The sequence below is a fragment of the Lethenteron reissneri genome, chromosome 24, assembly GCF_015708825.2.
Source record: "Lethenteron reissneri isolate LAM-NWPU_2019-01 chromosome 24, ASM1570882v1, whole genome shotgun sequence".
In the NCBI taxonomy this organism is placed as follows: Eukaryota; Metazoa; Chordata; class Hyperoartia; order Petromyzontiformes; family Petromyzontidae; genus Lethenteron; species Lethenteron reissneri.
This window is the reverse complement of record NC_083802.1, coordinates 18,398,278-18,425,658: the sequence shown is the minus strand read 5'-3', so window position 1 is coordinate 18,425,658 and position 27,381 is coordinate 18,398,278. Positions and strand designations below refer to the sequence as shown.

At 52.3% G+C, this 27,381-nt stretch overlaps 2 protein-coding genes across 2 annotated transcripts; both read right to left on the bottom strand.

Moving 5' to 3' along the window:
• Window positions 1-1,321: 1,321 nt before the first annotated feature.
• Window positions 1,322-9,533, bottom strand: LOC133346353 (proteasome assembly chaperone 1-like). Its single transcript, XM_061557849.1, is given in 4 exon segments — window positions 1,322-1,519; window positions 1,521-1,589; window positions 1,591-2,066; window positions 9,446-9,533. Coding segments are annotated over 4 exon segments (831 nt in total).
• Window positions 8,825-26,934, bottom strand: LOC133346734 (insulin gene enhancer protein ISL-2-like). The gene is made up of 6 exons (XM_061558567.1): window positions 26,765-26,934; window positions 16,021-16,291; window positions 14,870-15,384; window positions 13,717-13,955; window positions 12,938-13,150; window positions 8,825-11,014 (listed from the first exon to the last, which is right to left on the bottom strand). The coding sequence occupies exons 1-6, from the start codon at window positions 26,793-26,795 to the stop codon at window positions 10,892-10,894; spliced, it is 1,392 nt and encodes a 463-aa protein (XP_061414551.1). The 5' UTR covers window positions 26,796-26,934; the 3' UTR covers window positions 8,825-10,891.
• Window positions 26,935-27,381: the final 447 nt, after the last annotated feature.

The following is a 27,381-nucleotide window of genomic DNA, read 5'->3' as shown; positions in this document are numbered from 1 at the left end:
ATGGCATTGCAACCGTGCCGTTGACAGCTTGACGCGGCGTCTCGATGAAGAACAATATTCATTTATACTGGAGGAATCCGATGAGCCATAAAGCTCTTTTTGCCCCCCCCCCTAACTACGTTAAATAACAACGAGCGCCATCGCACATTTGCCCCGTGAGCACCTCCTCCCTGATGGGAGACAGGGAGGGGGGGCCCGGCTCCGTGGGTGTAAGAGCCGCCACCGTGCAACATTGGCGTGTCCCTCCCATTGTCCACACACTCCACACGGCGTTAAGCCGCATGCTTCCCCGGGGGGGCGGGGGGGGGGGCAAAGGAGATGACCATTAGGAGGCTGCTGTGGACGAGGCGCGGTGACTGCTGTTCAGCAGCTCTCCCTCCCTCCCTCTCCCTCTCTCTCCCCCTCTCTCTACCCCCCTCTCTCTCTACCCCCTCTCTCCCTACTCTATGTCTATGTTCCCCCTGTTTTCTATGTAATTTTTTTTATTTCCTCTCTCATTCTCCCCCCCCCCCCTCTCTCTCTTTTTTTAAAGTCCAAGGGGTTTATTGTTTCAAAACATCACGTTAACCGGTCTGCATTTCACGTGGGCTTCTGGGTCTGGGCCTTCAGCACCTTGACAACGATCTTCTGTTCCTCAATCAGGAAGGCGCGCGCGTGATTTTGTCACGGACGCACTTGGCGCACATGGAGCCTCCGTAAGCCCTGGAAACGTGCTTCTTTGACAACCTCTTTAGCACCCTCTTTCTTTTTTTTTACGATCAGTGGAAACAAGAAGATGCTCGGTGTAGTCGGCACTTTGCTTCGTTCATCATTTCGTAATTTTTTTTTTACTTTGCTTTATGTAAACCTCCACCTCTCGCTCACTCTCTCGCTCACTCTCCTCCTCTCTTTTTGTTGTGTGATTGGCGTTACTTTATGTTTAATGACAGTTGAGGACAGGAACAAATTCCCAAAACGCTCAGTCGCCAGAAGAAAAAAAACCGCACTGTAAAATGTTTAATTCGGTAACTGACAAATTCCTCTTAACTGCACAAGGTGACATACTCATATAGAAACCTAAAGCTTATGAAGTGAGTCCATGGGTCTATTTGAGCCTATGGGTCTTCGTGTAAGTCTATGGGTTTCTGTGTGAGCCAATGAGTCTCTATGTGAGTATACGCATCTCTGTGAGTCTTTGGGGTCTCAAATGCAAGTTTATGGGTCCCTCTAAAAGTATATGGGTCTCTGCGATTCAATGGGTCTTTATGCAAGTTTATGGTTCTCTAAGTGAGTCTATGGGTCTTTTACATTCGTCTATAGGTATCTTTAAGGCTATATAGGTCTATGTATAGATGTTGCTGGGTGAGGCCGGTGGCTTCGTCAACGTCTGCAGCTGCGGATTGAGGCCTGTGAGAGGTGGGAGACTCAGGACCGGCAGGAAGGCACGGGCGCTGAGGAGGTCGGGGGCAAGGGCCTCCGAGTAGAGGAGATAGAGGGCGACTGGCACTGCCCTCAGCACCGCCTCGCTCACCACTACAACCTGCAGCAGGCAGCCCAGTTGCATGCATGGGAGGAGGGAGGAGGGGCCATGCCAAGAGGTCCTTCCAGGGGGGCAGAGCTCAGGGTCCTTCCGAGTGGTGCAGCCAGCAGCTCCGATGCCAGCAGTCCAGACAGTACAGGACCCCGCACAGGGTCAGCCAGAGTCACCAATTGCTTCGCCCAATCACGAAGCAGCTACTCCTCTGGGATGGTGTAAGCACACCGCGCCACCCACACCTCTGGTGAATCTCTGTGTTGGTAGACGCGACACGTCTGCACCCCCCCCCCCCACCCCTTTTCCCCGGGGGGTGCAGGGGGGGGTGCAGGGGTCGTGCCCTGTGGGTGCAAGGACCCCCTCTGCACCCATGATTGACCCCCCAAACCCAGCACAAATACTTGCACGAACCGTCTGTTGCGGGTGAGGAGGACGAGAGAAAATCCGTATCGCTCCCTCTGTCTCTGGCGCGTGCCAGCAGCCGACCTGCCCGTTCCGCCGCCTGTCCCCGCGCCCTGGGAGGCCGCGGTGTCCGACGCGACGCGCGCGACACCTCCGAATCTCAAACGCAATGTGGGGGGAGGAGGGGGGGGTATGGAGGGGTCTCTACTGCCGTCTTCTTCTTCTTCCGTACGTCTGCTGATGTAGATGCAGAGCATCAATTGCGACCGCCACTTTCAGGTGGTCAAGCGCAAATGACGGCGTCAGTAGGAGCGGAGAAGTTGCATCGTCGCTGCGATGTTCTCCGTCGTGTTTGTGGATCGGGCCATTGCGTTGTCGTTACACGTTGTATGGGTCTGTTCTGGATGACCACAGTCGCACGGTTGGCCGCGTACGGTGCGGAAGAAGTTCAACACACGTACAGCCAGGAGTGGTTTTTTTAGTTTTCCAATCGTGCATCAGGTATCCGCATCTGTCAATTTGGGCAATGGTGCAAGACTCGTAATTGGCTCGTTTGTTGGGATTAGGGCTGCGTAACGATCCCCGGCCCAATGTGTGTCGTTAATCCCGCGACCTCCCGACAGACACAGTCAATCAGAAGCTTCAATTGTAACGTTGTACACGCGTTTAACAACCCTCGCCGAGCTCATTCTGTGCTGTTTGTTGCGGGTCGCCTGGCGCTAGTTTTGTGCTCAGCACCATTGATTTTCCAATTTTGTCTCCATCTCCGTTAAAATGCAAATTAATCAGTTACAAGCTACACGCGCCCGATGGTTGTTGATGAGTGTGAATGTGGAAGAGTAGGCAAAATTACCCCTTCCAAAGGGGGTCGCTCTCGAGCTCCCGCGAGTGGAGGCGCCCTTCCCACAGCAGTGGCGTGAGCGAGCAATTGCAGGGCTGCGCCTTTGCCACCTTCACGTTGACGTATACTCTGTGTGTGTGTATATATAAATATTTTAGTGTAATGTTCATCATTGCCAGTTGTATGGGTTTCTGGTGAACCGTGGCCCCGGGGGCGAGTTTCATGGTGTACAAACAAGGGGTTCACATTGGGACATTTGGTGAGAGTCGCACAGAGTCACCCCACGGCACGGCGTGGCACATTTCATCGCCGATATCCTCCTGCGATCCGTCGATCGTGGTTAATTTACGTGCGCTACGTTGAACTTCTTTCGCTCCGTACGTAGCCAACCGTGCTCATCGGAGGTGCGGGGCAAGGACACCAAACTAAACGCGCAAAGCAGTTCGAAAGAAACGAGTTCGTCAATCTGGGTCATTTAAAAGCGCAAAGCTCCGGTGGCTTACTAATATCGGAAGGAGAGAGCGTTCCAGACGGCCGCAGATGCGGTGGCCACCGTCTTCGTTCGATGGCTGAGCCAAAAAGCCGCTGTCGCTGCGAGGATGACGACCGGAGTTGGCGTGATGGTGCTCCACGTTCCGCTGCCGAGTTGGTGAACATCCAGCGAAGTGGACGGATCGCGCGGCGCTGTTAGCGACGGCCTCGGCGGGAGCGTGGCGCCAGGCGATAGCGGCTTTCTCTTTCCGTGTGTTTTGTTTGATGCCTTAAAGCCGAAGGTTGTTAATAATTCAGGGAATGTGGATTTTTTTTTTGCATGTCCGATGTCGGGCCGTCACTCAGCGCCCCTCCGACAAAGGCGCGCGACACCGGCAGACGAGCAGGTTCCGTTTCAGGGAAGGGAGGTGGCGTGGGCTCGATAATGTCGTGTTTACTAATAGGGGTTTTTCCACTTTTTCTGGCAACAAAACTGACATCTTTTGCAAGGAATCATGCTTACATTAACCACAATACTTGCAGTCAAATGCAAAAAAAAGCTGTCTCTGGTGTGGACCAATCAGTTTCAAAGACAATGCATAAATTATCAGAGTATTGTTTTTTATTTTGCATTTGACTGCAAGTATTGTGGTTAATGTAAGCATGATTCCTTGCAAAAGGTCAATTTTGGTACTGGCAAAGGAGGTCCCATGATGATATCGTTTTTGTTTGTGGCTCTGTGGTTTTGTTGTTGTTGTAATTCTCCTTCTCTCATTCCGTCTTTCCTTCAGTGGAAAGTGCACGATGCTCTAAGCGCGATATTTTGTTAAAAACAAAAAAGCCTTTGCACCGTCATGATTGCTACTGAACTGAGGCCCCACCACCCCCCTCCTCCTCCCTCGGGGACATTTTATACTTAAATAAAACGGAGGTGAAGTCCACACACTCGAGAGCGATATTTTTAAATGTCGCCGTCTAATTGTCATTATGAATTGTCGCTGGAACAATTAAACGATCACGTCGTCGTTTAATTGTTATTATTATTAGTTGTTCGAACAATAAAAAAACCGCTCGTCATCATCATCGTTTAATTGTTGACACGAACGTCGTCGTATTCTTCCCGTGGCGACATAATAATAAAATCATGAATGATTTCATTTCTATAATTATTCCTATTATTTGTATTTTTATTATTATTTTATTTTTTTACCTACGTGACTTTACCGAAAAAATCTAAGAGGCTGTTTTAAAGGTTTGAAATGGGTGGAACCCAAGGGTCATAAACGAAGTAGGCGGAGCATGTCAATGTAAGAGATTCGCATGTCAATGTAAACAGCGGCTGTGTTAGTGTGAACCTGTTAATGTAAAATCAGAGAGTCGAAAATAACAGCTAACATCGGAAGGTAGGATGGAAACATCACAGCCAGTTATTACTTAAACTGGTTAATAACGTCCTTACAATTATTGCTCAGTTTGTACCCATCTTCTCGGTTGAAATTGTGTCTGTGTCTATATATCTGGATGGATTCATGAACGAATCTTTGTTGATAGCCAATGGGTTTGCAGAGTCCCTTCGTCTTGGAGAATTCTATTTCGTGTGAGCCCACCGCTTTAACACAATTATCAGGACCAATACGGGTTGATTCGGTTCCATCATCACACGGGAGTTCGATAAAAAATTGCTACCAAATTTTTGTAGTAAGTCAACAGCGGTCGTGCAATGGACAGACTCGTTCCCGCCAAAGTAATGTGGAATTTCCACCTCCGGTTCTGCAAGGCTGTAATAAACAGGAGATTCGCACCCATGTCTCAATGCTCATTTGAGCAAGAAATCCCCGTGGCTTCACTTTCTCTCCAGGGCAGAGCATGCAGCTGTCAGAAGAACATTAGCGACGTTAATAATGATCATCATCAGCCATTATCGATCACTTGCTGGATGGATTATTGCATACAGCGTCTGCGAAAGTGCCACGCTTATTGATCACTACCCATCGTTGTTACGTTCTTACCCCGTGCCCCTACTGGACATCAGTGAAAAAGAGCTTCATAGCTCATCAGATTCCTCCTGCAGTATAAATATTATGATTCCGGTTGGCGTCCCTCTCGGGTGTTTGTGTTTGTCCCCCTCCCCCCGCCCCTCGTTCGCCCGCCACTCCCCCGTCGGTAGCAGACTCGACGACTCCCGGGCCAACAAATTCAAATGTCTCGGCAGAGCCGAAGCGATTCAACGGATCGACTCGTCACCGCTTCGAATGACGACGCCGAAATCACCGGCCCCAGTTTAGCGACCGACTGCCGAGCGGGCGCGCCCTTGTGACGGCGCGCTTGCGACAGAGGCACCACGGGACATGACCCGCGGCGGTCGAGACTAACGACGGAGTGGCAGCCGACGGAGGGACGCGCGGTGCCGAGCCCGGCGCGTCCCGCGCTCGACCGCCCGGTGGTGAAACGGAGGTCGCCGCCGCAGACCGGCGATCGACGCGCGCCGCTGTTTCTGTACAACTCGGTAGCGGCCGCGGGATTACCGCTAATTACAAATGCATTTTGCAGAGCCAGCGGTGTCTGTGTTTCAGGAAATATGCAATATAATATCACGCGCGGCACGTGAGGGCAACCCCCCCCCATCTCACCCTCTCTTACCCCCTAGACACAAATGGAATGAAACTTGAGCTAGCAACGGGCCCCGCTGGCGCTGGCTCTCTGAGTGAACCCACGGCCTCTCCCCTAACCCCAACCCCCCCCTCACCCTCTTATTCTTACCTCCCACCCTATCCAGCCCCCACTGCCCCAGCCCCCCGCCATAAATGTAGAGACGGTCACGGGTGGTGTGGTCATCACCATGCGCATCCGCCTTCCCAGCACTGACGTTCACGCATCGTGCCACGAAACAATTTGAGGCTCAGTCGCCCTAGGAGAGAGCCAGGACAGGTTCAGACAGCACTGGGCATTTATAGTTACAGTGCATATATGAACACACACACACACACTTTAAGAAATAACCTCGTGACAAACATGTGGACTGTGGCATTTATAGAAGTTTGGATGTGTTTATATTGCTACAATATATATAGTCCCTACTCGCTCTGTAAATGCCGTTTAATCCGGATTATAAGACGCTCCGGAATGTAAGACGCACCCAAGACACATGCCTGGTGTCAATAACGTAATACAAATATGGTCTCACAAACACAATAAAAAGTTCCCCCGTGTAGCCTTAACAGACTGGTGGAGCAAGTGCTGTTAGCGGGCACCTATGAAGGCCGGCACGGCACACGAGGGGGTGGGTGTCCAGCACCACGCCTGACCGCCTCTGTCTCTCTAGTCGCGATGTGTTTCCAACGCACCAGGTACTGTACACATTTAAGCCTGAGTCGACCTATGCGAGGTCCAGGACCGGTTCAGATAATCGTCACTGGTGTTGGTGGCAATGAGCGAGAGTTGAACTCGGGTGGGCCGGGTTCGTAGCGCAGTGCCACCGCTCCCCACCCGAACATAAACGCAGACACACACAAAGCAAACATCAACATCAACAACAACAAATCAATTAACACAGCCACCCTCACTCTCCCTCACGCTCTCTGAAGATTCCTCCAAGCATTTGCCGGGACGTTGGGACATTTTTATTGCCAATAAATAATAACTTAGAACGCTATGGACGAACACAAATATCAATACTCGACACCGAACGGGCAAAGGCGGTGGTTGTGGGGAAGGGCGCAGAGTCAATGCACAGCCGCCGTCTGCAGTTCTCTACTCAAGCCACCGATTTGGTGATGCTGCTGCTGCTGCCGCTGCTTTGGCAGTGATGCGCAAACACAAATCACGAACAACAACAAAGTCAACACGTGCGTCGATACACACCAAGGCCCAGGGGTCGTCACTGTCGGCCGTCGTTTCTCCGTGGCTTACCCCGCAGTCTGGGACGCGGCTTTCATCATTGTCACCATCGTCATCAGCATCGTCACCATCGTCACCATCATCATCGTTGTCATCATCATCGTTACCATCATCATCGTCGTCACCATCATCGTCATCGTCCCGTTGCTGATGCTGCTCCACACCGGCGGGTGTCCCCGGGTCAAATGAGCAAAACACTTTTTTTTTTGGTGAATCGGCCAAAACTCTTCGGCCTGCCAATCGACAATCTATCAGTGGCGACGATCCGAAACGTCGGTGGCAGTCCTCCCCCCTCCACCCACCCAACAAAAATAATTAGACGAAAACCATTTGCCAGCAACATGTGAATCCGGCCGCACGTACAAGTCTTGCAAGCAGGGCTTAATTTCAGCGGGGTCCTTCCCAAAACCTTTCAGGCACCCGGCACACCACATCCAGTGAGTCTACCTCTCGACGCAGCTGTGGCTACTGCAGTGGTAGTCGCGTGCCGCGTACACTCCAGTCAGCCAGCGACCCGGAACACATTGAGTGAGAAATGAAGCCCTGGCCTGCAGGCGATCACTCCCTCTCCCTTCGCCAGAACGAAGTCGGCCTCTGCCCTCCACCACCGTCATTCATTCCCCTCCCTCCACGTGCTCTGGGGCTCCACGGAGCAGCAGCAGCAGCGACCGCTGCACCCCACCACAAGTCTCAACCACGCGCTTCATTGCAGCCGAAACAGAACCAGAACGCTCTTCTAGATCAGCCTGTTCATAGAATCATAGGAATGTAGTGAGGTGCAAGAACATTTTAATTATTATTATTGATAGGTGTACCCGGTACACGAGTGGTAGTGCCTTACGCCGGTGATCCGTACTCCGAGCCAGCCGCTAGCTATAGCAGCGTTTGCGGAAAATAGAGCGGCGACATTTAGCCCCTGGTATCAACCACTTGGCTTGTTTACGTTTGGTATCGATGAGAAAGGATGAAGGAGTAGGGGGGAGGGGTGATGCCCCCCCCCCACCCCAACCCCTTCCCCAACCGCGTGAACCCATTACAGCTGCGTGAATGCGAATTTAAGATAAGAACAGGGAGGTGTATGGGGTGTGTGTGTGTGTTCACTGTCACCGGGAGAAGGAACACGCACTAGTCTTAGATTCTAGGTGCAACAGGAACGATATTGCCAGCCCCTCTGAGTTTTAGTCGTTTGAGCTCCACGCGTTGTTTTTAACTGTGGGCTGCTTTACCCAGCAGCAGTCGCCAGTCGTAGAGCACATCTGTACTGTGGTCGGGTTGATTGGTTGCCAATGCCCCTATTAGGTAGCCAATCACATCGATGAACGAAAGCTGCGTTGTCTCCTATAGCAGGGCAGTCGACATGAGGGCGCAATTGTTGGGTTCTGACTTTGTACACGCGCACTGCGATGTACTTGAACTTCTTCCGCACCTAAAGCTTTCGTGACTCCAGGGATTCATCTTCTTGGTTCTTTCGGTAAAGTCACGTAGAATTGAAATAATAAAATAAAACATAATAAGATAATTCTCACGACGTTTCGGCCACAACACAAGCAGCCGTCCTCAGGTGAAGACCAGGCTGCTTGCGTTGTGGCCGAAATGTCGTGAGAATTATCTTATTATGTTTTATTTTATTATTTTATTATTTCCATTCTACGTGACTTTACCGAAAGAACCAAGAAGATTCTTCCACACCGTACTGTAGCCAACCGCGCTAATCGGATGTGCGGGTGAAGGACAACGAACTGAACACAAAAAAGCAGCTCTAAAGAAATGAGTTTTAAATCTAGATTAAAAGAAGCATCGGTGGCCAATTCACAACCGCTGTTGCATGAGTAGATCAGTCTGGGTGACGGTATGAAATACATTAAGTGCAGGTGAACCCAAGGAAATACATTTATTGACGTTTCGGCTTATGGGCCTTCTTCAGGAAAATAGAGGTTTGCAGCGAGGGAGGCTACGATATCCTGGAAATGATGAATGGGTTGGATATCAGATATATCAACGATGGTAATAAGATAACAAAACAACCCCGTGCAAGTATTGTTCTTAATCAACCTGGTGTCCATCGTGTGAATTCACCGAAGCAGCAATTTCATACGCGACTAAGTAGCTAATTCAATTGCAACCTGGGGTGAGCGCCGGGTAAATGCGCGAACGTGTCGCGCCGGCTAAGGTAGGAACGAGTAAACAGACCGCTGCCTTATCAAAGCAGGAATATATAATATGTTATTTACATTCACCGATACATTATCTACACAATCGTCATTTTTGAATTTCATCAAATGATCCGTATGCCTGCTTGTTCAGCTGTCCCGACACCGCACCCGCGACGGACCGCGTGCTCTTCGGCGCGATGTCCGACGTTTCACTCCGCGCAATGGGTCCTTCTGCAAGAAGCAAATCGTTGGACATCGTGCCCAAAAGCTGCGCGGTCGTGCCGACTCGTTCCTCCCGTGACTTACGCGACACGCCGGCGCAACTTCCCGTGTCATCCTAGCAGCTCGGACTCCACAACACCACAAAGCAACCGCAGACCGTTAGATCACCCACCCCTTTTAACCCCCCCCCCCCGCCGCTCCATGAATGAGGATCGGTAGGGCCCAGTGAGAAGATTACTGGCTCAAAGATTTCCCAACCCAGCTGTGTCACCTCAAGAGCAGAGCAGGAGGTTCGATGTACGCGAGCGAGCGGGCGACCGAGTGCGATGTCACAGAGCAAGCCGAGCTGGGGAGAGCGTCGTGCGTCTTGCGTCGTCTTCCAGGGACGCCACCAACGGGGGTGTGGGAGCTGTGTGCAGGTGTGAGATCTGTGTGCAGGTGTGGGAGCTGTGTGCAGGTGTACGAGCTGTGAAGTACAGCAGCAGGAGGAGAGCAAGAGGGTGCAGGGTGGTTGGTGTAGACCAAGGATGGGAAACCTATTGCTTACTCAGGACCAAATATGACTTCCAAATACCTTTGGCAGTCAACCACACATTCACAGACACACACACACACAGCCCAGTCACTTCTCCCACTGCTGGATATGTACAGGCATGGCTGAGCGCGACACTAAAATATTCCCCTCTAGTACCCGATTAGAGCGGCCAAGGCGCTCGCAGTGATGGACAGGTGTCGTTTGTGGGCCGTTTACAAGTGGTGGCGGGTCGTACAAAATGAAGGGGCCATATGAAACGAAGGAGTGGACCGCGTCCGGCCCTTGGGCCGTGGCGTTCCCCACCAGGTGGTGGAGAGGCTAGGCATGTAACGACGCATCATCGATCGGAATCGACTCTCACGCAGGTATCGTTACGAACGTCGTCGTATCGCGCGTGCGAGAATCGATTCAATTACAAAGCTCGTCACGTGCACATTTCATGCAAATGTTACACGGAGGCTAATGGAACGACCGAGAAGGAAGACACAAGATGAGCAACGCAAGCTGAAATGGAAATAACAACGGGACAGAACAAGCGAGACTGTACAGATGAGGCAGAACAAGGGCAGAGGACATGAGTCGGAACAATTGAGAGAAGACAAATGAGGTAACAGAACGAGACAGAAGACACGGAACACAGCTAGAACAAACAAGACCTTGCTCAGCAGACATACTGCACAAGACAAGGTAACGCAGAGAACAAACCAGACAGGCGATACAGATAACACAACACAAACGAGACCAAATGAATGTATCGTTACATGCCCAGTGGGAACGGCGGGCGAGGGTTGGCGGTGTGGCAGTGGGAGGAGGGGGGGGGGGGGTGTAGGTTGGAGCGTGTGTGAAACCGCGTGCGGTTATGACTCGGAGCAGAGGTCTGACGCCAGGCTGGTGGGGGTGTCGGGCAGATGGGATGGCAGCAGGGTGACGTCACTCGCCGACGACGAGTCCGAACAGGAGCCCGAGTCGGACAAACTCGCCTGCAACGACGACAACCACGACAACAACAACCACAATAAATGATTAAACTCAACGATTTTTTGTAATTTTACCAGGTAAGGCCCGCTGAGCTGTGCAGCTGTTTTTCAGAAGCGACCTGGCGACAAATGACAGCTCAACGAAGTGGCCTATCACGTGGAAATGTGTAGCAGCCAATTACTCTGAACGCGTCACGTTGATTCTGAACGTGGAGGGAAGGACCCATTAGAAAAATCCATGCGAGCACAGGGAGAGAGACGCTACAAACTACAAATATACAGCAGGCGTCAGGGTCGGGATCGAACCCACGGCCTCCTGTAAACCAGGCGAGGTAGTTAACATCTCCAAGCCACCATGGCGCCCCATTGGTCGCTCATGGAGCCCCGGGACACCCGTGAGGGCAATGAAAGAGTTCCAACAGGAGACCGAGCCGGACAAACTCGCCTGCAACGACACTGACCCAAAATGGCAGCGCTGAGTCGTGACATTTGATCAAATTCCCGGAGGGGGTGAGGGGTGAAACACAAATCATTCCATTTCCGCAACCCTAAGGGGCACCCAAAGCAAACGATATGAGACAGATTTTAAAGAAACACTCCGCCTAAGCCCCTTCGTGCGATAGGCAAATCCGCAGTTATTTTGCGATCGCATCGGTGCGCGAAAGCCGCGAGGCAAATGTTGGAGAGTGCGCGTGACGAATATTTACGGGGCGAATGCAGCGAAGCAGCAAAGCGGCACAGCGCCGGCGCCGGAAAATACGGGCCAGGGATCGGACTCCGCTTTGGCGGCCTGGCAGCGGGACGCTGTGTACACCCTCACCCCCTAGACGCACGCACGAGTCCGCGAGGCTCGACCAGGACGCAAAGGTGAGCCGGAAGCAACCATTGAGCCCCGCCCACTTTCACGTAGCCCCACCCACTCAACTATCCCCACCTAAAGGGAGAGGCCCTCAACTCGGGTAGCCCCGCCCACTGTTCAGGTAGCCCCATCCACTGTTCAGGTAGCCCCGCCCACTGTCCAGGTAGCCCCACCCACTGTTCAGGTAACCCCACCCACTGTTCATGTAACCCCGCCCACTGTTCAGGTAACCCCGCCCACTGTTCGGGTAGCCCCGCCCACTGTTCAGGTAGCCCCGCCCACTGTTCAGGTAACCCCGCCCACTGTTCGGGTAGCCCCGCCCACTGTTCAGGTAGCCCCGCCTGCTGTTCAGGTAACCCCGCCCACTGTTCAGGTAGCCCCACCCACTGTTCAGGTAGCCCCGCCCACTGTTCAGGTAGCCCCGCCTGCTGTTCAGGTAGCCCCGCCCGCTGTTCAGGTAACTGCCCTTTTAGATTATTTTAACTGCTGCTGTAAATTTCCATGTGATAGGCCACTACGATGAGATGTCATTTGTGATAGTCAGGCCGCTTCTGAAAAAGAGCTACGTAGCTGAGTGTGTCCTTACCTGCCAAAATAAAAAGTTAATATCTCCGAATCGTGAGTCGAACAACGAAGCCGGAAAATCTTAGCCGGGGACAAATTTGCGCTTTTTCACCAAAGCTTTGGAACTCTGAAGCGGCGTCGGGTTTGGTAGCTTTACGTATACCTGAATTCGGTAAACACCTGTATAGAGATACCCCTGTATCCCAGCACACCCACCTCGCAGAGCACCTCTCCCTCCATGCGCATGCAACTTTTATCCAGGTAACCTTACCTTACAATCCATATCCATTTGTCTCAAGGTATCTTTACCCACGATCGCACGCCTACCTCCACGTACGCCCCCGTCTCTGAGTACACCTGGACCCTGGTTACCCCCCAAGTGGTCCCGTGCGCCTGTCTCCACGCAGCAGCCACCGCTTTGCCCCCCCCCACCCCCACCGCATCCCACGACGCACGCCCGTACACACGCACACACCGCACATACCGCACGTGCACGCACGTACCGCTTGTCTGGTGGAGGGCAGGGGCTGCAGCTGGGCGCGCAGGGCGAAGGCGGCGAGCGCTCGCCACGAGGGGGGCTGTGGGGAGGCGCGCACCGCCACGGCGCCGCCGCCGCCACACCCACCGCCGGCTCCGGCAGCTTCGGCCTCCGCCTCGCTGTCCTGCGTCACGGGGCTCCGCGCCACCAGGGCTTTGCCCTCCAGGCCCTGCAGGCACTGCGAGCGCAGCGGAAGCGCACGGCAGGCACTTTTAAATCGGAGATCGAGAACTCATTTCTTTAGAACTGCCTTCTGTGCTGAGTTTGTTGTCGTTTCCCGCACCTCCGATTAGCACGGTTGGCTACGTATGGTGCGAAATATGGTGAATAACATATATAAAGAGTTCAACATATCGGCAACGTCTCAGTAGGGTCCGCCGCCCCACCAAGTCAAGCGCGGCGAGTCCTCGTGTAACGCGCTTGTAGTAAGTAGTAGATTCGAGCGTATTGGCACAAGACAGAGGAAAGTGGAAACAAATGGCGGAATGTGCGGTGGACACCCGAATATGGGCTATCGGCCCATGGGTCGTGATGATGGAGTGAGCAAGCAGGCACCTTCCTGAAAAGTTTGGCGTTAAGCAGAAAATGCCGCCTCGTCCCGGAGTGTTTGGTGGGGGGGGGGGGGGGGGGGTTGCAGGGCACAGGGAGCAGGGAGTCCCCCCCCCAAGAAAAAAAAGACTGGAGTGGGAAACGAGGGGCCCTGGGCGTGCGCTGCGGAGGTCACGTGGAAGGGACGGGACTCACGGTCTTGGCGTCCGGCGACGGCGGCTCTCCGTCGTGCCGCCCCGCCAGGGTGCGCTTCTTGTCCTTGCAGCGCTTGTTCTGGAACCAGACGCGGATGACGCGGGGGCTCAGGCCCGTCATCTCCACGAGCTGCTCCTTCAGGAGGGCGTCGGGCCGTGGGTTGGCCGCGTAGCACGTGCGCAGCGTCTGCAGCTGTCGCTCCGTCAGGACGGTGCGGACCCGGCTCGCCTTGCCCGAGCCTGGCACAGGCCACGGGGGCCACGGGGCACGGGCGGGGTAGGCAGGGCTCGATGAAATGCGGGGCTCTTTTTAGTGCAGTGCTCCTCAGAGGGGGGGGTCACTTTCGCCGATAAGAGGTCGGTGTGGGGGCCGCCACACACTTGACACCATTGGGGTTTTACAGCACGGTGGGGTGTTTCACTGTTTGTGTATTTTCTGGAGCCGCACGAAAGGCCACCAGGGACCACCAATGGCCCGCGGGGCCTTGCAATGAAGAACGCTGCTCTAGTGGCCGCTTTACTATCGTACACCACATCCGTCTCTCAGGGCAATTCTACACTGGCACTTCCCCACGCTCCTTTGGGCACTTTTCAGCATTTTCAACGAGATCCCAACCTGCTCGTGATGAATCACTTTCACCACAACCCGAATTAGATTAACAGTAGAAATTCATTCACGTCATTGGAGAACTGCATCACGGGACTTGGGTCTCGTGTCCCCCACCCCCACACAGAATCCTACCCCCCATCCCCTCTCGGCTTCTCTAGTGCACTGTTTCTCAAACTTTTTTCTGGCCCTCGGACCACTGAACCGATGCAAACATTTCCGCAGACCGCCCAGACCCCCACCCCTAGTGACAAAATGCACAAGCTTCTCTTTTTAAATACCACTCGTACTAAATTATTCACATTACCGGAACATAAAAAAAAATGTACGCACCTAAAATTTAGTCTTTTTAGGGAGGTTAGGACTGTTCAATCAGGGCAGTTTACAGAAATTAATTTTAAATATTAATTGATGTCCGAAACAAAAACGCTTTTGTTATTGTCCGGATCGACCTGCGGACCAACCGGCAGTAAGTACAGGAGACCACGCTTCAAGCACCAACTGCCTTGACACCTCACAGCCTTGCACATCACACATGACGACGTACCGGACATGTGCAGGTCCCCGCACGAGGCTCGTGGCACAGGTCCCCTCTTCTCCCCGGGGCCCCTGTGAGCCCTGTCGGGCCTCAGCGACGGCACGCCAACGGGGCGCTCCTGGTGATGGTGGTGGTGGTGATGGTTGTGATGGTTGTGTCCCTGGTTATGGATGTGAGGATGATGATGGTGGTGGTGGTTGTGATGCGGGTGATGGTGATTATTCTCGAGATGCGCATCGTTGAGTTGCTGCTGTTGCTGCTGCTGCTGTTGTTGTTGTTGATGACTGTGATGATGATTGTGATGATGGTGGTGGTGGTGATGGTGCGGTGGGGGCGGGAGGCTGTGCGCCCTGCACAAGAGCTCTCCGGCGGGGCGCAGGGAGACCTCGTCTCCCGGCAGCAGGCGCCGGGCGCACGCCCAGCAGCGGAAGCACGCGAGGTGGTAGACGCGGCCGCGCACTCGCATCACGAGCTCGGTGCGGCTCAGACCCAGCGAGCAGCGCGAGCACTTGACCCCGAACAGACTGTGTAGGGGCAGCGGGGGTAGGGGGGGAGGGAATAGGGAGCAGAGAGAAGGAGGAATGAAAGGGAGGAGGTAGAGTAGAGAGAGACGGGAGAGAGAGAGAGGTAGGAAGACGGAGGAGAGAGATGCGGTGAGACCAGAGATGGTTTTGAGAAAGGAGAGGGAATAGGGAGCAGAGAGGGGAGAAAGTTAGACGAGAAAGCGAGAGGGAGGATAGTGGAGGGAGAGAGGAGAGAGAAGGGACATTGAGAGGAAAGGATCAGAGGGGTGACGACATGAGGCGAGGGGCAAGACAGCAGCAGCACGGCCACCACTCTCAGTAGTAACTCCGACACGTGCACAGCATTTGTCGACCCATTGCTGGTTGATTTGCAAAATGATGCAAGATTTACAGGACACGCCCGGCTGCCTTTGTTTCCCCAGTGCCGATGTTTTTTTTTTTAAACATACTGCACCGGTCCACCTAGGGGAGGCCCCAGAACTGGTTAAAATAAACCTCACTGGTGTTGGCCGCGAGCGGCAATCAAACCCGGGTCGCCGGGTTCGTAGTACAGCGCGCTCACCGCTACGCTACTGCTCCCCACATACACACACACGCGCACGCGCGGGGTCGTGAGAAGGGGGGGGGGGCCCATACCGGTTGTAGTCCCGCTGGCAGAAGGTGCGGCCTGCGCGCACGAAGCAGGAGCGGGCCTCGTGCAGCTGCGCACGGCACTCGGCGCAGCGCAGGCAGGCGGCGTGGAACCGCAGGTCGGGCCACACGCGCAGCAGGAACGCGTCCCGGATGGGCCTCCCGCACCCCGCGCAGCCCGCGGAGACGCCCTCGGCGCCGTCGGCACCACCACCACCGCCGCCGCCTCCTCCTCGTCGGCTCCCATCGTCGCCGCCGACGCCGCACTCGTCCGCCTCTGTTGGGCAGGCGGGAATCCAATGCCGAGCGTCTAAAGTCTAATCAACGAGGCGAGCATTAACGTCTCCCACGTGCGTCTGCCACTCTGCGTAAACAAAACAAATCAATATCCGTGGGACCTTTTTGCCAGTACAGATCTGCCCTCGCATTATCTGTCCCACCCAACGACTCTCAAACTCACACAGAGACCCATAGAGTCACACAGATACCATATAGATCTACCCTCGCATGATGTGTCCCACAATCAACTCTCAAACTCACACAGAGACCTATAGAGTCACACAGAGACCCTACATATCTGCCATCACAATATCCCACCGTCTGCTTCGAGGTCTTCTCTTCCCTCTTGGTCGCAAGACTCATGGAGACCACTCCAATGCCGCCGCTGACCAACCGGCCCTTCGCCATCCCGCGCGACGTCCCACCACGTGCGGCCGTTGATTGCCGCGCGTTCTCACAGCGCCAGGCCGTGACGCCAAGGCGCCGTGCTTCGCGGTAGGTGGCGATGGATGCTGGGTTTTTCCCCCCCCCATTAGGTAATTTGCGGCACACGTGGCCTCCCCTCTTTCGCAAACGACATCACGGGGACCTTGAGCCGTACGCTGTGAAGGAAGCGGGCGACACGCAGTGTCCGTGGGGCGATGCGCCCGCGGAGTGTTCACCAGGGCGGCCGAGGGAGATTTCGAACCGGGAACCTCTTGCTCAGCCACGTCAACGCGCCACACGGCTCGAAAGAAAAAGTTCAACATTGGCCAGATTCCAGATTGCATCCTCTACAGCGGAACAAAAAAACACACTCGGCGCGCCGCTGACATCTGAACCAGGGCCGGTTGGGATATCACTCGGCACCGATGTTAGTTGTGGTTGGCGAATGGAACTCACGTCGCCGGGTTTGTATAGCGCAGTGCGTCAACCACTGCGCCACTACTCCCCCACTGTAGCTCACAAAGACCACCCCCCTCCTACACAGCCACTAACACACTGTTCGGACAAGCGCTGTTCATGAGAACTTCATTGAGGCCGGCACGGCACACGAGCGGCGTGTGTATCCAGAACCACGCCCGGCCGTCTTTGTCTCTCTAGTGGCTCGTGTTTTCTTTTTATTATAAACAGTACCAGATACTCATGTAAACGTGAGTTGACCAAGGGGGAAGCCCCGGACTAGTTTAGATATTCGTCACTGATTTTTTTCCCGCAAGCAGTAATCAAACTCTGGATTCGTAGCGAAGTGCCCTCACCACTGCGCCACCGCTCCACACGGTAGCACCACATTGCTCACACACACACAAAAAGAAAAAGAACCCCGTATAGCCTCAACAGACTTTTGGGGCAAGTGCTGTTAGCGAGCACCGCACACAGACACACACACACGTGCACGCACGCACAAGATACCTCGTGAACACCCCTCGAGGTAGCGGACTCAGGTTTGTTGTGCAAATAAACTCAGGTGCTCGGGTGCGTGGTAGCGTGCACAAACCACTCGTTCAACCCAGCAGAACTCGCGAACATTGCGTTTGTGTCCGTGTGCGAAGCAGTGTCCCTGTGTGGCTGCGTGTGTGTGTACTGTCAGAGGTCGACTCAGCCTCAAATGAGTACCCGGTGCGACGGCGTGTAAACATCGCCAACTGGGGATACAAAGGCGGTCGGGCGTGGTGCTGGCCACCCACTCCTTTGTGTGCAGTGCCGGCCTTAATCGGTGCTGCTCGCTAACAGCACTTGCCCCAACAATCGATTAAAGGCTCTACGTGTGTGTGTGTTTACGTAAGAACGTCTGATTTTGGAACACGGACCTTTAAACTTTAAAGCGACGCTCATCTCAGGAGTGACAATTCCACATTCCTATGGCGGACTGCAGGGCAGCTCCTTCTGAGTGCTCACAAAGTTGGTATTTATTTCATGAGCTCTTTAAAAAAACGAAGGACTGAATCGACTCATGCGAACTTGTTCGCCTTCTGATTGCAAGTTGCACGGGCTGACCAATGTGCTACCGGGCCTCAAACTCAGATTGACACTAAACTAAAATTATACATCTTCTTGTTTTTTTCGGTAAAGTCACGTAGAAGGGAAGTAATAAAATAATAGAAATAAAACATAATAAAATTATTCTCACGACGTTTCGGCCACAATATTTTTATTATGTTTTATTTTTATTATTTTATTACTTCCCTTCTACGTGACTTTACCAAAAGAACCAATAAGATGAATCCCTGCAGTCACGAAAGCTTTAAATCGAAATTTAAAACTATACACTTTACCAGGTAAGGCTCGCTGAGCTATATCGCTCTTTTTTCAGAAGCGACCTGGCGACAAATGATAGCTCAACCAAGTGGCTTATCATCGTGGGAATTTATAGCAGCCAATTATTCTAAACGAGTGATGTTGATTCTAAATGTAGAGGGAAAACCCGGAGAACCTCGCGACCACGGGGAGAGAGACACGAAAATTCAAAATATACAGCAGCAGGCGTCAGGGTCGGTATCGAAACCACAACCTTCTGTAGACCAGGCGAGGGAGTTAACATCTCCTAGCCACCGTAGCGCCCTAATGTGACATTGTTGGCGATATCCGCTTTCTCCACTCTGAAGAAGAGCCCCTGGCCTTGTCCGAAACGTTAATAATAAAATAATAACTTGGAAAAGTCAACAGCTATTCCATTGTAAGTAGCGATTGTTGTGAATGACGACATCATATAAGAAACCCTCGACTCACCCGATACAGAACCTTCGTTCCCTCCCATACAGAACCCTCCTCCCATCCCATACAGAACCCTCGTCCCATCCCATACAGAACCCTCGTCCGATACAGAACCCTCGTCCCATCCCATACAGAACCCTCGTCCCATCCCATACAGAACCCTCGTCTCATCCCATACAGATCCCTAGCTTCATCCCATACAGAACCCTCGTTCCATTCCATACAAAACTCTCATCCCATACAGAACCCTCGTCCCATCCCATGCAAAACCCTCATCCCATCCCATAAAGAGCCCTCGTCTCATCCCATACAGAATCCCCGTCTCATCCCATAGAGATCCCTCGTCTCATCCCATACAGAACCCTCATCCCATCCCATACAGAACCCCCGTGTCATCAAGGTGCCTCGATGTGGCTGAGGAGCCATCGGCACATATCCCACGATCGTGCAGCAGCACCCAACCAGACGAATCGCGAGAGAGGCGCAAAGCTTCATCCTAACGCCGACAGGAGCTGGTCGTGAGTCTCTCCGTGGGTCACTGGAGCACTTCGTCGCTTCCGACTCGACGTCTCATCGGTTACTCGACTAATCGTGAACACGTGTGGCTTGCCGATGACACTCCACGTAGCAACGTGGACCTCGACAATGTCACCTCGGCGTTAACCGACTCAAGCCTCAATCTCCCTTCGGAGGGTCTTGCTGCCGTCACCATCGTAGGCACTCACCCACAGAGTGTAGGTGTGCGTGTTGAACTTCTTTCACAACAAACTAAACACTAAAAGCAGTTCGAAAGAAATTAGTTTTCAATCTCGATTTAATTCGAGAGTGGACCAACGCGGACGTCCAGAATAAGCACCTCCTCATTCGAGCTCCAGACATCACGGGACCTCCTCCTCGTGGCTTTCACTTTCCTCCTCCCCCGTCGGAGACACCGGCGGTGCAACCATCAACCGCATCACAACATCAGCAGGCCGATGCGCGGACTCCTGCTTCGTGAACAGCGAATTAAAGACGCAGCCGCAGTATAACGCGACTCGTGGCCATGCAACCTTAAGCTATGGACCACATAGTAAACCTTCAGATACATAAAAGACTCATAGAGCCACATATATACCCACTGATATACACAGAGACACACATAGCGACACATGGAGGAGACGCATAGAGATTCATAGAGCCACAAAGAGATGCATTAAAGACCAGCCAAGGCAGTGCGACTGTGGCCATGCAACCCAAGCTACGGACCGCGCGGTAACCCCACGGTGGTCTGAGCGTCTTCAACGGAGTCGGAACAGAAACACTCCACGAACTCCCTCTGCCGAAGCCCTCTCGTCGTCGTGGCTAGCAGCACGGTTGGCTACGTGCGGTGCGAAAGAAGCTCAACGTACACACACGTACACGTTGTTGGCATTTAGCCCCTGAGACACACCGCCGCCGCTGCTGCTGCTGCTGCTGCCGCTGTCACCACGCACCACGAGAAGAGACTCGCCGTCGCGCGAGTCGTCTGTGCGCGCGAGTCGAGGGCGTTGCTGCCGCGACACGGACACCGCCTGCCACCTGTGGCCATCCACACACCTGGCGGCGTCTCTATGGGGTCAGCACAGGTAAACAACAACAACAACAACCGCCCCCACCAAGACAAACAAACACAACGAAGAGGAACGAACACGGAATGTATCACAAAGACGATGAGTTTCCCGTGTAGCCTGCTTAGACTATCGGGGGCAAGCGATGTTTGCGAGCAACTATTAAGGTCGGTGTATGTCAAGTATCCCGCCCGGCCGCTGCACATAGTAACGGTAATCATTTAAGGTTGAGTGGATATAGAGGCGGCACAGTAGATGTGCTGTTACCACGCGTGGCAACATGATCCCCCCCGTATAGCCTCGACAGACTGTAGGGGCAAGTGCTGTTTGGGAGCACCTATGAAGGCCGGCACGACACACGAGGGGGTGGGTGACTAGCACCACGCTCGGCCGCCTTTGTCTCCCGAGTGGCGATCTTTACACAGCGCACCAGGTACTCATTTGAGACTGAGTCGACCTAGAGGAGGCCCAGGACCGGTTCAGATAATCGTCACTGGGTGTTGGCCGCGAGCGGGAATGGAACTGGGGTCGCCAGGTTCGTAGCGCAGCGTAGCGCTAACCGCTACACCACCGCTCCCCATACACACACTGACACACCCGTACAATGAATGTATAACAATCACGTCGTGATGCAGCATTAATTCAAAGCATACCTTGGAAATATAAACACACAAAAGGAAGGTCTGAGTTGTGTGTGTGTGTGGTATTCGTGTGACAGATTATAAGGGCGTCGGGATGTCATGGTGATCATAACAACCATCATATACAGCTGTTTGTCAATCGGCTGCTGCATGATGGCATTTACACGCACAGGCAAAGATCCCCGTGTAGCCTCAACAGACTGTTGGGGGCAATGCGCAAACCACGGCGAAACCGTTCCCCACTTTGACACACATAATGTGCACGCGCGCACACACACACATATATGCACACACACACACAGATATGCACACACACACACAGATATGTTGACGAACGCATGGCTTGTTATCAGAAGGCACACGCTGAGATAAGGCGCCGCGCAGTATTACCAATCGCTCGCACGATCTCAGGTGTTGTTGATTGCCGTCTCAGGCTCTGGGTTTTGAAGCGGACGAGTCAGCGAGCGTGTGAGCCCACTGCATCATCATTCTCATTCATCATCACCATCCCATCGCCAACATCGTCATCATCATCAGCACCAACATCACTATCATCATCAGCAGCACCACCATCGGCATCGTCGCGTTACGAGCTCCTGAATCGTAATGTTCATGTGCTGCTGTCCTGAGCGAATGTGGCATTTCGTCCGATTATTTTTTATGGGGGGGGGGAGAGGCGGGGGGCACATAGCGGTGGTGTCTCTTACGGGCGACAGGGCAGATTGCCAAGGCGGTGATGCGTGTTTCAACCAAAGACAAAGACCCCCTCCCGGTATAGCCTCTAAACGACTGTTGGGGCAAGTGCTGTCATTTGTAAGCGAGCAGCGATCACGGCTGGCTGCCAACACCACGCCCGGGCCGCCTTTGTCTCCTCGGTTCTGATGTTTACACATCGCGTCAGGTACCCTCTTAAGGCTGAGTGGACCTAGCGGAACCCCCGAGAGCAGTTCGAATATTCGCTGTCGGTGTTATTGCTGGTCGTGAGCGGGAATCGAAGTCTGGTCGCCGGATTTGGAGCGCAGTGCGCTAACTACAGCGCCACCGATCCCCCACACATATATACATACACACATATATATACATACACACATACACGTTTAAAATGCTGTATATGTACTTTAAACACAGAAAATGCACGGTGCGGATTGTATGTCCAGTATATCAATGTTCATGGATTTATGTTCAGTTGTATATGGAGATGTCAACAGATAAACATTTAAATGACACAATGCAATGTTTGTGTACACGGCATTTATATATATGTGTGTGCAGGACCGACACTCATAGCATATTCGGGCTGTTTGATTTTGATATATACGTGGCTGTAGCATAACAATACATAACATTAACAAATATATTGCGGATTTTCGAAAATAGTTCTTGTAAAAATAATTGCAGTTATTCCGTAATATTAATAATGGTAATATCATGTTGATGTTGCATATACATATATACGAGAAGAGGCTACATCAGCCTGAGTTATAAATAACAATGTTGTTATTTGGTATAGAGATGTTAATATTGTATAGCTCGTAATTAATTACTTTCAAATCAAGATTAATTACTTTAGATTTCAACACGTTTACGTTCAGAAGAAAAATCCGCGGATTATTTATTTGAAACAACAATTACAATAATTAGCTAAACAATCCCCCGGATTGCAAACGACACTCTTTAATTATCGTTTTCATGAATGCGTAAACCAACGTGTGTAGGTTATAAGTAGGCGCAAAGGAAGATTAATTTACTCGTAAAATACAATAGCGAGAAATGTAATTGGTCTCGCCCGGTCTCCAATTAAGGACATCACTATCAACAAAATGTATTACGACTAATCCACCCGTAATGTTTGATTCATCTCGACGTTGGCTAATTGCTACACGGCAGGCATGAGCATGTATTTATCCCAAACTAATAACAAACGAAATAAATTATTCACAAAGAGGCGAGAGCTAATGGAAGACAGCGTGGCTATATGAGGGGAAGTCAAATTGGTCAACAACACCGTCTGAAGAGAAAACGGATATCAGATTCGACGTTTCGGGGGATGCTCCTTCTACGCAGCACCGAGAGAGAGAGAGGCCAGAGTTTGTGTTGCGCCTTGCTCGTGCATCACTTTGCCGACGCAGTCACACGATTCTTCATCTATTCAGATAGATCTCGGATCAGAATCAGGATATGTATTTGTACAGGAGGAATCCGATGAGCTATGTACATCTCGTCCTTCCACAGGTGTCCAGGGGATCAACACGAGTTGTCGATTAAAAATAAAGTATTACAGAGAACGCAATACTTTCATAACAAGTATCACCATCATCACTGCCATCGGTAACTGTTGTCTATCCACTGCTGGATGAAGAAGGCTCTCCCCCCCCCCCGAATACAATGGCCCCCCGTATAGCCTGTAACAGACTGCTCAGTCAAACGCTGTTAGCGAGCACCTATGAAGGCCGGCACGGCACGCGAGGGGGTGGGTGGCCAGGACCACGCCCGGCCGCCTTTCTCTCCCTAGTGGCGATGTTTACTACACACCACATCAGGTACTCATTTGAGGCTGAGTCGACCTAGGGGAGGCCCAGGACGGGTTCAAATAATTGTCACCGGTGTTCGCCGAGATCGTAGCGCAGCGCCCTAGCCGCTCCACCACCGCTCCCCACCCAATCCAGACAGTCGCAAGCGACACAATCACAACAGCAACGAACGTGACAGCCCTTTGTCAATCCACTGCTGGATAATGGTTTCCCAATTCCGGGGCTGTTTGGCCATACTTCACCACGCAGGTCAGTGGAGTGATGCGTCCGGGATCGGTTCAGGTAGCTATCAATCACCGCTGATGTTATCCGAGGTAGGGAATCAGTGTCGCCAGGTCTACAGCCTGGTGCGCTAACCACTAGGAAATACCAGGTCACACCTAATACGAATCACCCATTCATCGCGATACTAAGCGCGTGTTTACCCAGTGAACATGATTTCATTGCAATAATACTTCCTTGCAAAGAAATGCTATTTAACGATGTTAATAAATACGGCAGCGCGCACGTGTTGTGTGGGGAACGAGCGAGTTTTGTGTCTGCGCATGCACGTACAGTACATACGGTAGATGAGAATATGACTGGGATTCGTGCAAAATGTTCCGAGAGCGATGTATGAAACACTCCAACTCTTGAATATCGTTGCGGGAGGCGAGCAAACCCAGAGTCCCGGGAGAAAATCCACGCACAAGAGAGGAGAACGCTGAAATCACGCTTGCTGTAGCAACCTGCTTGCTGCACTGCCTTCTGCATCTCATCTAATCGGAAAACAACGCGACAGTACAATTGACATCGGCTGGAAAACAAAGTCAACGCGACTTTTAGTGTGTGCGCATACAGCTATGTCAAATTGTATTTTTTGCCAGTCTTTCGCTTTTCTCTCATATTTTCCTTTTAGAATGTTTTGCTCCAACCCAGGTCTCCCTTGCAAAAGGCAATTAATAGTCTCAATGTGTCTCCCTCGGTACAAAGTGCTGCCTGTAATTATGTTAGACCCCCCTCCCGCCCGTTCCCACCCCTCCCCCTCCACCAAATTATAATAATTCACCATCACCACCATCACCACCATCACCACGATACCGCCATAATGAACATTAGCTTGGGTTCGCATGCGAACTGGTCAATTGCACGGTTAAGGGGACTTCCAAAGCTGCCACGGAGAGTTACGATCGCTTCATTTACAGGACTACCGCCTGAGCACCGATTATTACACTCAGATCGATAATTAGACTCCCACCGATTACATTATTAGACTCTCAACCCCGCGTGTTGTGCCACTGCGAGTCGGAGTGAATCCCGTGTGGTCACCTGTAAAACTAGAAACTGTTTTATTTTATTTTGCCAGGTAACCAGGTCAGGTCCACTGAGCTACATCGCTATTTTACAGAAGCGACTCGGCTGTCACAAATGACAGTCCGAAGAAGCGGCTCATCATCATCACCACGTGGAGTTGTATGGTAGCAGCCAAATACCCTGGACACGTGATGTTGATTTTTAATGTGGAGGGAAAAGCCGGAGGACCCGGAGAAAAATCCACGCGACCACGGGGATAGAGAGAGACACGCAAACTCCAAACATAGAGCTGGCGTTTTAGGGTCGAGATCGAACCCACGACCTCCTGTATACCATGCGAGGTAGTTAACATCTCCCCGCCGTGTAATTCTGTTGCCGTGAGAATCGGCCGTGTAAATCACGCAGTATAAGCCAACGTTTCGGGCAGTGGTCCTTATTCAGGACAGACTCGTGACGACGATAGCAACACGCGCTTGCAATTCCGCGGTTTTCAATAGTTCGTGTTTTCGGTTCAATACAAAAAATAAGATTGCATGCTGCTGTAAATCTATATTTCACAGCGGAAATATATCTAATCCCTTACAGACCTCGTTGTAAATAAAGGGCATGATTATAATGGTGATGGTGACTGATGATGTTTGGTGACTGATGGTGGATGATGATGATAGTAATATAGACGTGGTGTATAAATCGATGCCACTGACCAGCGTTTGAGTCTTGTGGACTGATTCTCGCACCGCGCCGTGAGTTCTTACAAACAACCCCTTGGCCGTGGTCAAAACAGTGGATAAGTTTAGTCAATTAAAATAGCATACACAAATTACAATTAACTACTTGAAGAGCATTTATGTGTTTTTTTATCCATACCCTATGTTTTTCTGTTACTTCAGGACGCGTATTCAACACCACGAGTGGAGGGTCGCAAAACTGAATCGTTCCCTTGGCGTTCGCGCTCGAAACCCTGCAGGCGCATTGACGAGCGCGCCACTGCCCCTGTTCATATTAATTAATCAATTAACATCTGACTCAAGCAATTCATTGACACGCGCTCGTTAAGATTGCAGCATCGTCACGCGTCGGACCGCGAGAGAGGGCGACGGCTGGGGTAGGCCTTCATCCAGCAGTGGATCGATCACGGCTCACGGTGAATGCGTAAGTACAGTGTACGTATGTTGAACTTCTTTCGCGCCGTACGTAGCCAACCGCACGTGCTGGGGGTGAAAGGGCAACGGCCTAAACAGAAATATGGACGAGGGTTTTGTGTCACCATATTCAGTGAACGTGTTGCTGTTGAGTGTCATCCGCAACTTTGACAGGTGTCTCTGATGGTTGATGCTCTTCCTTGTACACAGCCTCTAGAAGTGGACATCTACATTTAAAAGAAAAATCTAAATCGCCATCATGATGGTTGACAGTGATTCATTTCGGCCAGGAAACGCTCTTGCAGGAATTATTTTGGAACGACACATTCAACTCGCATTATTTTCTCCTTAGCATCTGCAAATTTTTAAAAGATTCAACCCGTTCATAGGAATAGAGCGTACAATAACACAGGATTACTTTGAATAGGCGTACCTTGCAATCGAGTGGCAGTGCCTTACGCCGCGAATGCGTACCATCGCAGCGTTCCAGAAAATATCGCGTGAGAAATTAATCGTTCACGATTGATGATAACGAATGATGACGGATGATAATGACGCAATCAAACGAATAAGCGAGAACTCACGTATCGCAGCCACCAGCCCCGTGTCGGACATAGCAGCTCAGAAATCCAGGTAGCAGCCGGGAGAGCGTTCGCCCACAGCGAGCGCGACGCGTGGAGTTAGTTCCAAACTCCTAGCAGGTCTTGGCGCGATTCAGCCCTCCCTGACCCAACCTGACAATCGCCACCTCCCCACGCACCCACCCACCCACCCACGATCTACTTCTTTCCAAGAGACGCGGACGCCGCCGCTGTGAGCGTGGGTCGCGTGTGTTGAGTGAGCGTGAGTGCGCGGGCACGACCCAGACGCGACTCTTCCCTGGCCCCCTCCTCCTCCACCGCCTCCTCCTCCTCCACCGCCTCCTCCTCCTCCACCGCCTCGCTCACTCCGGGGCGGGGCATGGAGGGAGACGACGCGAGGAAAATCCAGCCCCGACTCAAGCCCGCACTCCCATTGGTCGGCTCGTACGTAAATATTAATTAGATTAGGGGTGGGGGGGGGCGCATGAAGTGACTCGCCCCTAACCCTCCCCCCCGAACACCTCCCTAACGATGACATAAGGTTCACGTGCGCGCGTGCGGATGAGCGGCGCGTGTGTTGTGTGGCGCAAGCTGCGTTGTGTGTCGTTCCGGCCTTCATA

Bases quoted from the DNA above. Each gene is read 5' to 3' on its own strand.
- LOC133346734 (XM_061558567.1), bottom strand. From the start codon at position 26,795: ATGTCCGACACGGGGCTGGTGGCTGCGATAC. The intron at 13,956-14,869 runs GTACGTCGTCAT...GGCCTGTGCCAG, and splicing joins CGGGGACCTGCACATGTCCG to GCTCGGGCAAGGCGAGCCGG. The intron at 11,015-12,937 runs GTACGTGCGTGC...TCGTCGTTGCAG, and splicing joins TGCCCTCCACCAGACAAGCG to GCGAGTTTGTCCGACTCGGG.